Source organism: Octopus bimaculoides, chromosome 10 (assembly GCF_046866305.1).
Source record: "Octopus bimaculoides isolate indiv1 chromosome 10, ASM4686630v1, whole genome shotgun sequence".
Classification (NCBI taxonomy): domain Eukaryota; kingdom Metazoa; phylum Mollusca; class Cephalopoda; order Octopoda; family Octopodidae; genus Octopus; species Octopus bimaculoides.
Window position 1 is genome coordinate 16481414 of NC_142937.1, and position 13987 is coordinate 16495400.

General features: G+C 33.3%; 1 protein-coding gene across 13 annotated transcripts in view; it reads left to right on the top strand.

Moving 5' to 3' along the window:
• The window catches only part of LOC106879980 (extracellular sulfatase Sulf-1), a 204746-nt gene that overhangs the window by 96496 nt on the left and 94263 nt on the right, over positions 1-13987 (top strand). For all 13 annotated transcript variants that reach the window (XM_052971048.2, XM_089358413.1, XM_052971050.2 and 10 more), the window contains 5 exons: positions 477-652; positions 2032-2151; positions 6745-6810; positions 10095-10281; positions 11260-11443. In XM_052971048.2, coding sequence (XP_052827008.1) covers positions 477-652; positions 2032-2151; positions 6745-6810; positions 10095-10281; positions 11260-11443 — 733 coding nt within the window. The remainder of the gene's footprint in view (positions 1-476; positions 653-2031; positions 2152-6744; positions 6811-10094; positions 10282-11259; positions 11444-13987) is intronic.

A 13987-nucleotide genomic window follows, 5' to 3' on the forward strand; every position in this document is an offset into this window, starting at 1 on the left:
TCATTCCATAACTGACAAAATCATTTTCTATTTATCTTGCTGCTGCATTTTGCTAAAAAATAGGAAAATTATTTATGGAAAAGCAATTATGTGGCAGCACCCCAGCATGGCCACAGCCTCTAGCTGAAACCAATAATAGAATAGAATAAGAGAATATATTTTATACATTAGGCACTGGCTGTGTGGTTAAGTAGTTTACTGTAAGCTTAAGTGGATCTTTTCATCTTTTCTGTACCAGAAGCATTTCTGTAAGTTGTGGATTGCTTTTTATTTTGGTTTTGACTTTAAAAAATAGAAAAACAAAAACATGGTAAATATTATTATAGCCAATATTTTACTGAGTAGCTGTATTTTAATTGTATTTTAATTTTTATTATACTTTAATTTTAATAATGTTATATCCAATCCATGCCTCATGGAAAATGGACTCTAAATGATGATTTTCTCTGTAATTATCTATTTTTCTTAATTTGTAGGTTGGCGCAGAACTGAAGACCCTTGGTGAATTAGATGATACCTATATTTTATACACATCTGACCATGGCTATCATCTTGGACAATTTGGTCTTATTAAAGGAAAAGCAATGCCCTATGACTTTGATGTACGTGTCCCTCTAATCATTAGAGGGCCTGGAATAAAGCCAGGCATTAAGTAAGTTCATCATCTTTTTCTGGAATAAATGCTGGAAAAAACTGAATCTGTGTGTGTGTGTGTGTGTGTGTGTGTGTGTGTGTGTGTATGTATGTGTGTGTGAGAGAGAGAGAGAGAGAGAGTTGTGTGTCAGAAAGGAAGATTTTGTGTGAAAGGGAGGTGTATTCCTTACTGTGCAGGCACTAACTCAGATGATTCAGACATGTCATATACATGTCTTCCTTGTAGGATTCAATATGGCCAGCTATGCTATGTTTGGCATTTGGATGGAGGACAAAACAAAAAGTTCAAAGAATTACTTAAGACTACAGTGAAGAAAACCAATGTTGATTCTTCAAAAGTGAAAGAGCTTGTGGTTTATCACTACCTGGGGTTGTGTCATCGTTAAAAGGAGATTCAAGATATGAAAGAAAAATTCACTCAGTAAAATGATTCCATTCCACTTTGCTTTGCCAGTTAGATCAGCATGCAGAACCCCTGCTTGATGCACAGGTGACGTTTGCACTCAGAATAGTGGAATGAAAATTTGACGGCTTTCACATTGGGGATTTCCCTTTTCATTTTATTGTATTAGCATGAACAGACAACACATAGATGATTAGTAGAGCCATCCTCAGGTATTTCTGAATGGCGTGGTCCAACATTTTTGTGTTGAGCAGGCACTTCATGCTCTCTGGATTCATGGTGGACTATACTACATCTGTACTTTCCTACCAGATCCAGGGCATACTCACCCAGAAATTTTTGGAAGGTGTACTTTTTAGCATTTTCTGGACAGAGTGACTGGAAGATCGCATAGGTATTGTATATAGTGCAAATGATAAATTTCACTCCAGTTTTTCTCAGCCACTGATAATGCTAATGTGTTTTGTGTAGCCTGGTCATAGTATCATTTTTTTCTGTATCCACCATGTACTGACTTATTTTTACACACTAGAGCTCATTTCATTCTGAAATTTCTCCCTATTTCTACAAGAACATATTACCAAAACAATTGGACAGGGCGTAGATACATCGTCTTACTTTTGGATGTAACAAACATTCTGATTGGCTGATCAAAATGGGGCCAAAACACTCGTAATCAATGGCCCTGCACAGCATGTGCATGTTTAGCATTGCTACTGCTATACTGGTGTTAAGAACTCTAAGGGTTAATAATGACAATGTTGTTTTGTTAAATTTTTTATTATTTTCAGAAGTAGATTTCAATAGAAATATGGTAACAAAAGGGTTAAGTAAAGCAAAAAGTATTCTTATAGTTTAAAGTATTTAAAAGAAATTAATCCAGCAGTTTACATTTTGAAATTTTCTTGAATCATAAATGATTCATCTTGCTCTTTGAAAGTATTTTTATAACACCATTCTTATCTAATTTTCAGTATCAACAATTTAGTTGCCAACATTGATATAGCGCCAACCATCTTGGATATGGCTGGGATTGATATACCTTCTGATATGGATGGACGCTCTCTTCTTCCACTCTTGAAAGCTGCCAAAAAGTGAGTTTCAGATTTTGTTTTATAAATATCTCTTAAAGATAACAATAATTGGGTTTTTGGTTGATTTGGTCCTATGAAGCATTGTTGTCATTCAACGTCCATATTCCATGCTGACATGAGTTAGCTGGTTTCACAGGATCTGATGGGCTCAAAGACTGCATGATGCCCTAGTGTCTGCTTTGGTATGGTTACTACAGCTGGATGCACTTCCTACTGTCAATCACTTTACAGTGTGTACTGGATGCTTTTCTTGTGTTACTGACACTATTGAGGTCATTATTTAGCATACAAGACTATGCAACCCAAGGTGGATGGGTTGGGGCTTTATGCTAGGAGATAAGGGTTAAGGTATGAGAGAAATGGGGATGGGGCAGAACAAGTTCTTGTTGTAGAGGAGCTACATTGGTGGGAACAAATGATTAGTAACTGCCAAGAGACAAATAGTGGTGATGAAGGGTCCAGGTAGTACCCTCAAGGTATGAGATATGTATAAATGAGTGGGGACAGGGAAACTAGGAGCATATGTGGAGGGGTGGGGGAAACGAAGCATCATAAATGAAAGGAGAAATTATTGTGATTTATATGCAGAAACATTTCTGTAGAACTGTACAAGTTATTTTTCTAAAGAAGCATTAGTCTGTTGATGATGATGATGATAACAATTAGGGAAGTATCAACAGTGAGAGAACAGACTTAATTATACAATTCCTTTATTATTGTAAACTATTCATCGTTCTCACTAACACTAAACCATGTATTTTATTTATAGAATATTTGTAGAAACGAAATTATCCTCATTAATTTATTAATGAAACAAGATGCTTTGTCAATGAATATATGTATATATTAAATTAGAAGCAGGTGACATGTGTTAGCTTTTCTGTTTGTTTATGCAAATTCTCATTAAATACACACTTTTTAAATATTAATGAGTTCACCACAATTGTTTAATCCTTTATATTCTCACATTTTTAACAAAAGCGAAGACACAACTGTGTAAATAAGAAGTTTACTTCACAATCACATGGTTGTGGGTATCTGTCTTTTTATACTGTTACGTCAGGCTGAGCAATGCTTCATGAGTGGGATTTGATGAACAGAGGCCTTGTGTAGTTGTGTGTGTGTGTGTGTTTGTGTGAGTGTTTGTATATTTATATGTCTGTATTGGTGTGTGCTGTTACACCTGCCTGTAAACCAGTGTTATTATTTATATGGAATCCCTTTATGGCCTGTAACATAGCAATTCAACAAATACAAGAAGAATAAAATGCTCAAATTAAAATAGGTGCACGAATGGCTGTGCGGTAAGTAGCTTGCTTACCAACCACATGGTTCCGGGTTCAGTCCCACTGCGAAGCACCTTGGGCAAGTGTCTTCTACTATAACGTCGGGCTGACCAAAGCTTTATGAATGGATTTGGTAAACGGAAACTGAAAGAAGCCTGTCGTATATATATATGTATATATATATATATACATATATATATATATATATATATATATATATATATGTGTGTGTGTGTGTTTGTGTGTCTGTGGTTGTCTCCCCAACATCGCTTGACAACCAATGGTGGTGTGTTTACGTCCCTGTAACTTAGTGGTTCAGCAAAAGAGGCCGATAGAATAAGTACTAGGCTTACAAAGAATAAGTCCTGGAGTCGATTTGCTCGACTAAAGGTGGTGCTCCAGCATGGCTGCACTCAAATGACTGAAACAAGTAAAAGAGTTAATATAATTAACTAAAATTCTTGAAGGTGGTGCCCAGCATGGCCACAAGCCAATGACTGGAACTTGTAAAAGAATAAAAAAGAATAGCTTAGCCTTCATTGTAACAAGTTGTCTCTTTAGAGTAAAAAAAATATTTGTTTTCTCAGGAGTTACCAATTCTCTGCAATGCACACTACATGCATGGTTAATTTCTCTGACACATTCTCCAGTATGAGACCAGGGAAAGCTACCTACCATATAATAGGCTATCACACAATGCCCTTTTAGCCCTTTAGATACCAACCCTCCTGGGGCAGCTTCTTGTTCTCTGATGCAAACTTTCTATTTTAACCTTTTCACTACCAACCTCCCTTCTATTGCATCTAGTTCTATGTTCCTGTTTTAAAGTGATCTGAATTAAAACTTTCCACCAAAATTTCATGTTGATGTATGTTCCAAACACCATATTAATAATGACTGTTATTTTGCTAAATTCTTCATTATTTTTGAAATTAACTAAAACAATGAGAGTGTATTTTGACAGACATGTATGGTAACAAAAGGGTTAAAATAAACCAAATTAAAACCTTCCATCAATTCCATGTTAATTTTTAAAATAATGAAGAATTTAGTGAAAAATGTCATCATTACAAAGCTGGTGTCTGGAGCATAGATTAACTGAAACAAAGGCGGGATATTTCATCCGAAATATGTTAACAAAAGGTTTAATATATCAACACATCAACAAGTTTATTATTCCTTTTGTTTCTGCCTCAGCTATTCTGCAGAATATTGCTGACTGCTCTTATTTCTTTCAGTCGCTTCCAAAACCTCATACTTAAAAATTTAGCTTGATTTTTGTTTTTGCGTCCTTGATGTCTATGTTTCTGTATCTTTTTCTCTGATCCTAGGTCTACTCCAACAATATAAAGAGCTAGCTGTCAGCCATGAACAAGTATGGCTTGGCAATGTGTACCATGATTCCACTAAATACTTTAAATGCCTTTGGAGTTATAAGTAGACATACACACCATTTCAGTACTCTCAAACACACCAAGGATGTGACAACTGGAGGGAGAGAGAATTGTACCAGCACTTTCCTTGGCTAGTATTCATTTTCTGCTGGAGCAATGCATAATGCTTAAGAGCTTTGTTTAGCGATACATAATGCCCAGTCCAGAAATTGAACCAATGGCATTGAATCTGAAGCAAACATCCTCATTCCTCACCCCTACAACAATATAAATTAACCATTAACCCTAATACTTTCCATCAGCAACCTCAAACTCTGCTTTATAAGTTGTCATCAGGTCAAGATTTATGAACATAACTTTGTAATGTGAACTCAATAAATGTCTGTTATGTTTTATATTCCTTTATTGTAAAGCAAACCAGGCACGTTTTTAACTGACAGAATAGAGTTTAGAATGTGTTATTTCAATTAAAATTTTCACAATTTATAAGAAAAACGAAAATACAAGAGGGAATGGATAAATAAATAGAAGTTTCTAGAACTACTCCATGATAGATAGTGTCTGTTATCAGGAAGAAAGAAAACTGTATGAAAGTTCTTCCAAGATCTTCCAAAATTTCTTAGGATTTGAAACTAATTATGATTGTAATGCAATTTTTTAATAGTTACATAATAGCTAAACTACTTAGTAGATAGCAAGTAATGTTTAACTGCTATATTTTACTTGGTATATTTTATGTAGGTTATCTGGATGTGATCATGATAAACAGCAGTTTGTGAGCTCATCATTATCTCTCTCTCTTTCTCCCTCTCTCTCAACTCAAACATGGTAGTGTAGATAAGTGTTAAGCTAATAACTACTGGTATTGATGATGTTATTGCTATCATTATTCTTCCAGCTCTTTATGTTCTGAGTTCAACTCTTGCCACGGTCAACTTTACCTTTTATCTTTTGTGATTGATAAAGTATAGTACCAGACAAGAACTGAGAAAGTATAGTACCGGACAAGAACTGGGATCAAAAGTATTGACTGTTCCCCTCCCCTCAAAAATTGCTAGCCTTATGTTGAAATTAGAAACTAATAATGATGGCAGGCTGGCAGTCCCATTAAGCATCAGGAAAATGCTTTGCTGCATTTGTTCCAGCACGTTTTGAGTTCAAATCTGGTTGAGGTCAACTTTGCCTTTTATTCTTTTGGGCTCAATACAATTAAGTACCAGTCAAGTACTGTGGTCAGTGGTATTAACTAAGCTTCTCCCCTCAAAATTTCTGGTTTAGTGCCAAAATTTGAAACAGTTATCATTATTATTATTAACCCTTTCATTACCAACCCAGCTGTTGAGTATTGGGGTCAATGTAATCAGCCCCCCTATGTGATTGAGAAGCAAACTTTTTACCACACAGCCATGCTTAAAATTTTTGCAAAATACATGATGATGTTGATGATGATGTATTTTGTTTCTAAATTTTCCATTAATCTGTATTTCTTATCCATAATGTCTCATAATGATAGGACACATTTGTAATTGACAAGCCCATGAATACTCAAACATCCATTGTTGCACCCCCAGTTACTTGGCTCACCATTAAAAGACACCTCGTATGATTTGACAGAACTTTTATTGAACTTCTCTCATTTTCTAAATTTATTTCTTCATACAAAACTTCGATTAACATATTTTTTCTTTTCATTCATGAAATTATGTACAGTGAGTATTTTAGAAAACAAAAATGCTGATAAGGTATTTAGTATAATTGCTTGAAATACAAGGCTGAGAACAGTCTCTTGGAATCCTGTCATCCATTAAGATATTGCAATATATGAAGACTGTAGATTAGGGTTTTATTATGAAATTTTTACATGTTAATTAAGATACTGTATAATTGAAGAAAAAGTTCTTTTTTTCCTGCAGTATAAGTAAAGGAGGTTTCGTCAGTCGAAACAAGCCATGGAGAGACACAGTGCTTCTTGAAAGAGGGTGAGTAATTGTTTATTAATTTTCATTGAAGTAGATTTCATTCTCTATTTCCTCTCTGTACTAATAAATATTGATCTCCATATAATAAATAGTTACACTTATCTACACTATACTATTATAAACAGTGCTGCTTATTAATTAGTTTAGTGTATGTATCTTTTATTAAAAGAAAGCAATTATTATTAAAGCCTTCACTGTCTAGAAAATTCTTATAAATATCATTTTAATATTTTTTTTATCAAAATGTGGTTTTCAAGTTTCTTTCATCAATGAAAATTTCAACTTTGTGATTTAATTACAAAACATAATTATCCTACTTGTGAGATAGTGTTTTTTTAGCATTTCTGATTATAGTTCTGGAAATTTAAAGGTTGCCTAATTATTTGAAATGTATCTTTCTTCAGTTATATCATCTAAAATAAACATTTCTCCAAATTAACATGTAAAGTTCAATTCAGTGTCAACCAAATTATGTTGATTCCAGTATCCTTTCATTTTTGTTAGGTGTTGTTGAAGAAATAGAAATCAGAATAAGAAAATTTGTTTTACTGAAGTCCATTGCAAATATAAACTTGTATAACTGATTATTATTGTCTTTTTGTTATTGTTTTCAGTAGTAATTTAGGTGATCAGTTGTAGTCTCTGTAGTGTTAAGTAAATAATATAAGCCTAATCCTAGATATGATGTTTTGGTGCAGGATCCAGATACCAACTAGACTTTAGCTAGTTTTCCATTTTAAGTTTCAGTGTTGTTTCCCTTGTCTTTGACAAGAATTATTTATGTGAATGGTTTGTTCTTCTGTTCATTATGAGTGTAATTTTACTCAGTCAACAATTATTTTGTGAGACTCAATGCATTAAGTACATCAGTCCTCTGTTAACTATGCATCCTTCTCAAAGAAGGCATAATGAAAACATTTTCTGTGGCATTATTTTCAATTACCTAATCAGTGATGTTTTTTCACTAAAATCCTATATATCAGCATAGCTTTTACAAACGCTGGTGATTGTGAGTGACAGTGCTTTGTTGAGGAGGTCCAGTAACACTGAAATATATCTAAAGTTGTCACAGTACTTGCAAAAAAAAAATCAGATTTTTTTCTCATTTTATGCCATCAGTTTTTATTTTGAAGTTGCTCCCCTTTCCTTGATAAGAATTATCATTAACATTAATTTCTATTTTTATTACAGACATAAAATTAACTAATTATGTATTTTCTTTTTCTTTTGTGGGCTGGGAGTATCACTACATTGTGTTCACTTTTCAAAATATTCCGTCTTTTTTTCTAAATTTCTTAATTTCTAAAATATCACAGGATTTAGTAAAATCACTTTGTCATTATTAAGTTGGTATTTGGAATATAAATTAGCATGAAATTATAATAAAAGTTTTTAATTTAGATCACTTTAAAACAGTAAGTTTGTATCACAGAACCAGGGGTAGTCTCAGGTGGGTTAGTATCAAAAGGATTAAATATTTCTAGAATGTTCCCTGAAGTTTACTTGGTATCTATTAAAAATAATCTGCATTATTACTTAAAGAATCAGTCAATTTTTCTATTAGACTATTCTATGGTTTTGCTAACTTAAAATGTCAAAGTTGTTTGCACATTAGATTTAAAATTATCTTCAAATGGAGTTTGTATATATGTAGATTCATCCATTGCAATTTAAAGTTTAAGTTACTTGACAAATCACTAGTATTTATAACTTTGTGTGTATTGTATTTGTATCCCTTGTTACAAATACTGGGTTTGAGTATTATACAGAGCATATGTATGTAGAAAATAAAACAGAGCATGAGAGATTGTTTGTAAGAAATTTAGTTACACATTTTATAGACATCTTATGTAACTTTTGTACATAAGATTATTGGAATGAAAAGATAACAGAATCCACAATTTTTCAGATGGATAGTGGCTTATGTATAGAAGCTACATGTCTCTGATGATTTGACAATATATTATGGTTGAATGTAGGATATTGGTGATGGTTGTTGATGAAGTAGTAACATTAGTACTAGTACATCAGTGCAGTACATTCATTAGTACGGTGTGTTGAAACAGAAATGAAAAATCTTATAGAATAGAGATGTAATGATAGAAAAAATAAAGTTATGATAGATCATATGATAAATCCTAACTAAGATTTAGAGATTATCTGGGAAACCTGTTAGATTGTATATCTTCTTTAGATATAGTTGATAATCCTGATGAATAATGTGGAAAGTATGTGTGGAAACAACATTCTGTTGTGGAATGTTGAATCTTTTATCAGCTGTTTGTGGTTAAAAGTATCTTTAATTGTGAAGGGGAAGCTAAATCTTATTGGAACAGTTTTTACAAATTTCAGAACACAAAATTAAAAAAAAAACAAACAAAAGCCAAGACAAAAAAAAACAAAAAAACAAAAACAAAAAAAAAACTGTCCAGTATCTATAGTAACTGAGAGAAAGAGATGATGTTATACCAGCTCAAACGTTTTTCTTTTTCAATTAATTTTGAGAATAATGAAGAATTTGTCATTATTGAGCAGTTATTTGGAACATAAATTAATATGAAACTTTGATAAAAGCTTTTGATTTAAAGCACTTAAAAATTTGAAGTTTGTATCACAGGACCAGGAGTGACTTCAAGTGGGTTGATATCAAAAGGGTTAAAAGAATGGGACAGATATGTTAGAAAAATGTTCCAAATATCATATTAAATTACACAATCTTCATTTCAATTCATTCTGAAAATAATGAATTTATTAAAATCATTATTAAGCTGGTGTTAGAAACTTAAATTAACATAACATTTTCTTGGAAAGTTTTTGTTAATTTTATTCATTTTGTTACTATATTTCTGTTGAAATACACTATTATTATTAAGCTGGTATTTGGAAGATAAATAAACATGGAATTTGATGGAAGGTTTAATTTAAATCAATGTAATAGAGGAAGTTTGTATCATAGAACCGAGAACAATCTCAGATAGGTTGGCATTGCAAGGATTAAAGCAGAAATTTTGTATCATAGGACTAGAGGTGGCTTTGGGTGGGTTGATTGCAAAGGTCAGTTTTGGTTGATCAAAGATATGGGTTCGTCTCTTATATACAAGAATTAAATTAAGAACAAAAATAATTGTGTAGTCTTTTCAGCAGCTAATTAACCTCATTTATTTGTTTCTTCTAATGGTTTGTATGTGTCTGAGGGAGGAATTCTTGTTGAAACTAAATATTTTCTTCATCTGTCTCTGTATTTTGTAATAATACTGTTTCATTTATGAATTGTTGGGTTTCAGAAAAATCTCCAAGAAAATTCGTAAACAGATGTTACGACAAGAGAAAATGTTGGCCTGGTTCAGTAAAAGTGAACTGCAAAAGAATGGCATCCGTAGCCCATCTGTCAACTTCCAGATGTTCTCTGGAGCTGATCTTGTTGAGCTTTGTGAACGACCAGAATTCAAATCTCCTTGCAAACCACGACAGGTAAGTTACTCTTGTTTCAGTCATAAAACATTGAAGAAATATATTTCATGCTTGAAATTAATACAACATGAAATGTTATAAAATATAATGAAATATATAACGATGAAATGAAGGATGGCTTATCCGAATAGTTACGGTTATGATGTCAAAGCTCATATTTCAGGCAGTGACAAATGGATACCATTCTAACATAATGTTTGAATGGTCAGTGCTAAGAGAGTTGTTGTTTTATGGAGAAAGTGTCATTGCTCCATGACATCTGCAACGTAACTTAGGTTTCACTTGTGGAAATATTCTTGGATTTGTGAATTTGGTGAGGAGAGAGATGGATAAGATTTTTAGATTTAACTTTTTTTAAACATTTCTGTTGAAATAAACTGTGTTCATTTCAATAAGTTTTGAAAATAATGAAGAATTTAGTAAAATAGTTTTGTCATTATTAATCTGGTATTTGGAAATTTAATTATGAAATTTTGATGGAAGGTTTTAATTTAGATCACTTTAGAACAAGTTTGTATCATAGAATCAAGGCTGGCCTTGGGCAGTCTGGTAATAAAAGGGTGAAAAAGACCTAAAGATACATTAGAAAATGTGCCAAACACTATATTTCTTCAATTAATCTTGAAAGTAATGAAGAATTTAGCAAAATAACTTTGTTGTTGTTAATCTGATGTTTGGTGTATGACATGAAATTTTAATGGAAGGTTTTAATTAAAACTACTTTAAAATAGGAAATTTGGACAAGTTTCGGGGAGGTTGATATGGAAAGGGTTAAAAGAGAAGTAGCATTGGCCGAATTGTGTCATCTGCATCTCAGCAAGTTATGTGGTTATTCATTGAAAGTAATAATTGATCGAATGTTGCAGAATGGAAAAAATATGATCATTCCTTGTTTGTTTGTAGATTTAATTTTTTTGTAGATGTTTGTTTGTTTCTTAAAATTTTTTTTTTAATTTGAAATATTTATTTTTGTCAAAGGCCTGGGAATGTCGCTTTGAGAAAGGAACACCTGAAATATTTAGATGCCGTACAAATCGTCCAAGCTATATGCCAGGACTTCAGAATGATCCTGCTTGCATATGTCCTTCACCTCGACCCCGCAGCCAAGAGAAACTGGAACGTATAAACAATCGAAACTTCATCCGTTCCTACATTAACAGAGGTTAGAAACATTTTGTATTGATTTAAAAATTTTTTTTCTTTCACAATATATTTTTAGAAACAATATATTTCATGGAAAACAATCCTCTCATTCTCATTGAATATCTGATCATTAACACTCTTAATTTTTTTTAGGTTATATTCTATAGATTATAGGCACAATTGTGGCTGTATGGTTAAGAAGTTTGTCTTTGTATGTATGTCTTTGTATCTTTGTTTCTCCCCCACCACTGCCACTTGACAACTGGTGTTACTTTGTTTACATTTCTGTAACCTAGCAGTTTGGCAAAAGAAGCCAATAGAATAAGTACCTAAAGTCCATAGAAAGTGTAGATTAAAAAAATGATGATGAGGATGATGATGACAACGATGCATTGATGTGATTTTTTATGGTTTTAGAATATCAATATTAGACCATGTGCTTTCACATGATGATGATGAGCAACCACATAAATGGCATTTTAAAGAAAATTCAATATTCTAAAGATATGAACCATTCTTTTAATGTGTGTTTTCTGTATTGGTTTGGGTTGAATGGTTTGACATGAACCAACGAGCCAGTTGACTGCACTGAACTCCAATGTCTGCATGGTCAGCATGGCATGGTTTCTTCAGCTGGATGCTTTTGTTAATGCTAATCATTTTACAGCATGTACTGGGACCCTTTTCTCATGGCACTAGTACCAGTGAGGTCACCAGGTAACTTGCAAGACGAAATTCCTCCACCAAGTGGGGGTATACTCTTGAAGGAAGTAAAAATATGACAGAGGTGCAGGAACAGGTGTCTTGCAGAAGAGTACGCAGGAATGGGAGATGGTTAGGGTGTATCCTCAAGGTACAAAGTGAATATATATATATATGTGTGTGTGTGTGTGTGTATATATATATATATATATAAAATCTTCATCATCATTTAACACATGCACACACACATATGTATATATATATTGAGATAACTCATAAAAAAGAAAGGAGAAACAAGAAAATAGTTTTTATCAAATGATGATACTTCTTTCTGTAGAGGGGGCTACAAGACTACTCATGTTTTAGAGGACAGGAAAGGAGTGATCATGGTTGAGCTGGAAGAGATAAGAGTTGTACTGATGAAGAATTTAGTAAAATAATTTGGTTGTTATTAACTTGGATGTCTGGAACATAAATTAACATGAAATTTTAATGGAAGCTTTAATTGTGATCACTGACAAAAATGAAGTTTATATTTTAGAACCAAGAGTAGTGTCAAGTTGGTTGGCATCAAAAGGGTTATGAATATATTTGTGGCTGTGTGGTTAAAAAGCTTGTTTCCCAACCATATCACGTCGTGTTTAGTCCCACTGTGCAATTTCTTGGACAAATAAATGCCTTCTGCTATAGCCTCAGGCTGACCAAACAAAGTTTTGTGAGTGGATTTAGTTGATGTAATCTATAACAAGAAAATTCACATACAGACAGAGAGCATTAACTTTACTTCAATTTCGTCATGGAGGGTGGACATTAAACGATGATGATGATGATGATGATAACATAGTTTATGTGTAGAGTCTGGTTGAAATATCTTCATCATTGGCTTGTGTCAAAACAATGTTAAGGTAGTAGTAGTAGTAGTAGTATATTAGAATCAACTTGAAGAGGATATAAGTATAGCATCAAATGTCAACATGAAATACCACATGACTTTCAAACATTATCTTTGGCAATTTTCTCTTCTTTGGTACTTCTCTCTTATATCTTGTCTGTTTCTCTCTAGAAGTAAATTTCACTTCTCTCACATCTGTCTCTCTTTATTTGTCTCTTTGCTCTCTCTATCTCTCTGCTCTCTTTATCTCTCAACACTCCCTCTGTCTCCCTACTCTCTCTCTCTCTCTGTCCCTCTACTCTATCTTTCTGTCTCTCTACTGTTTCTCTATTCTCTCTCTCTTTGTCTCTTTTCTTTCTCTCACTAATCTTTCTCTACTCTCTCTCTCTCTCTGTCCTCCCCATCACCTGACACAGGTCACTTTACCTCCTTATTATGAAATAGTCTGAGCCCCCCCCCCATTTCCTATCAGCTGTGACTCCCTTCAGTTGTTTTACTTATCTCTGTCTATTTATTTGTTTTAGCAAAAACTAAACTTCTGTAAAACATTTCGGTGTTAAACTTCTCTCTCTCTCTCTCTCTCTCTCTCTCTCTCTTGTTTGTATATATATATATATATATATATATGTGTGTGTGTGTGTGTGTGTGTGTGTGTGTGTGTGTGTGTGAAATGTCTGTGTTCCATGTTGGCATGAGTTGGATGGTTTGAGAGAATCCAATGTGTTGAAGGACTGTATCATGCTCCAATATCTGCTTTTGCAAGATTTCTGTGGCTGGATGCTATTTCTAATACCAGTCTCTTTACTGAGTGTACTGGTTATTTTTTTCTGTGTACCACCTGCCATATTGAGGTCACCCTGCAGTTTGCAGAACCACAAACCCTGAGGGAGGTGGGGGTGTCAGATTCATGATCGAGGACAGAAGGATTGAACTTTGAGAAGTAATGGGGGTGGGTGGCAGTGCTGGATC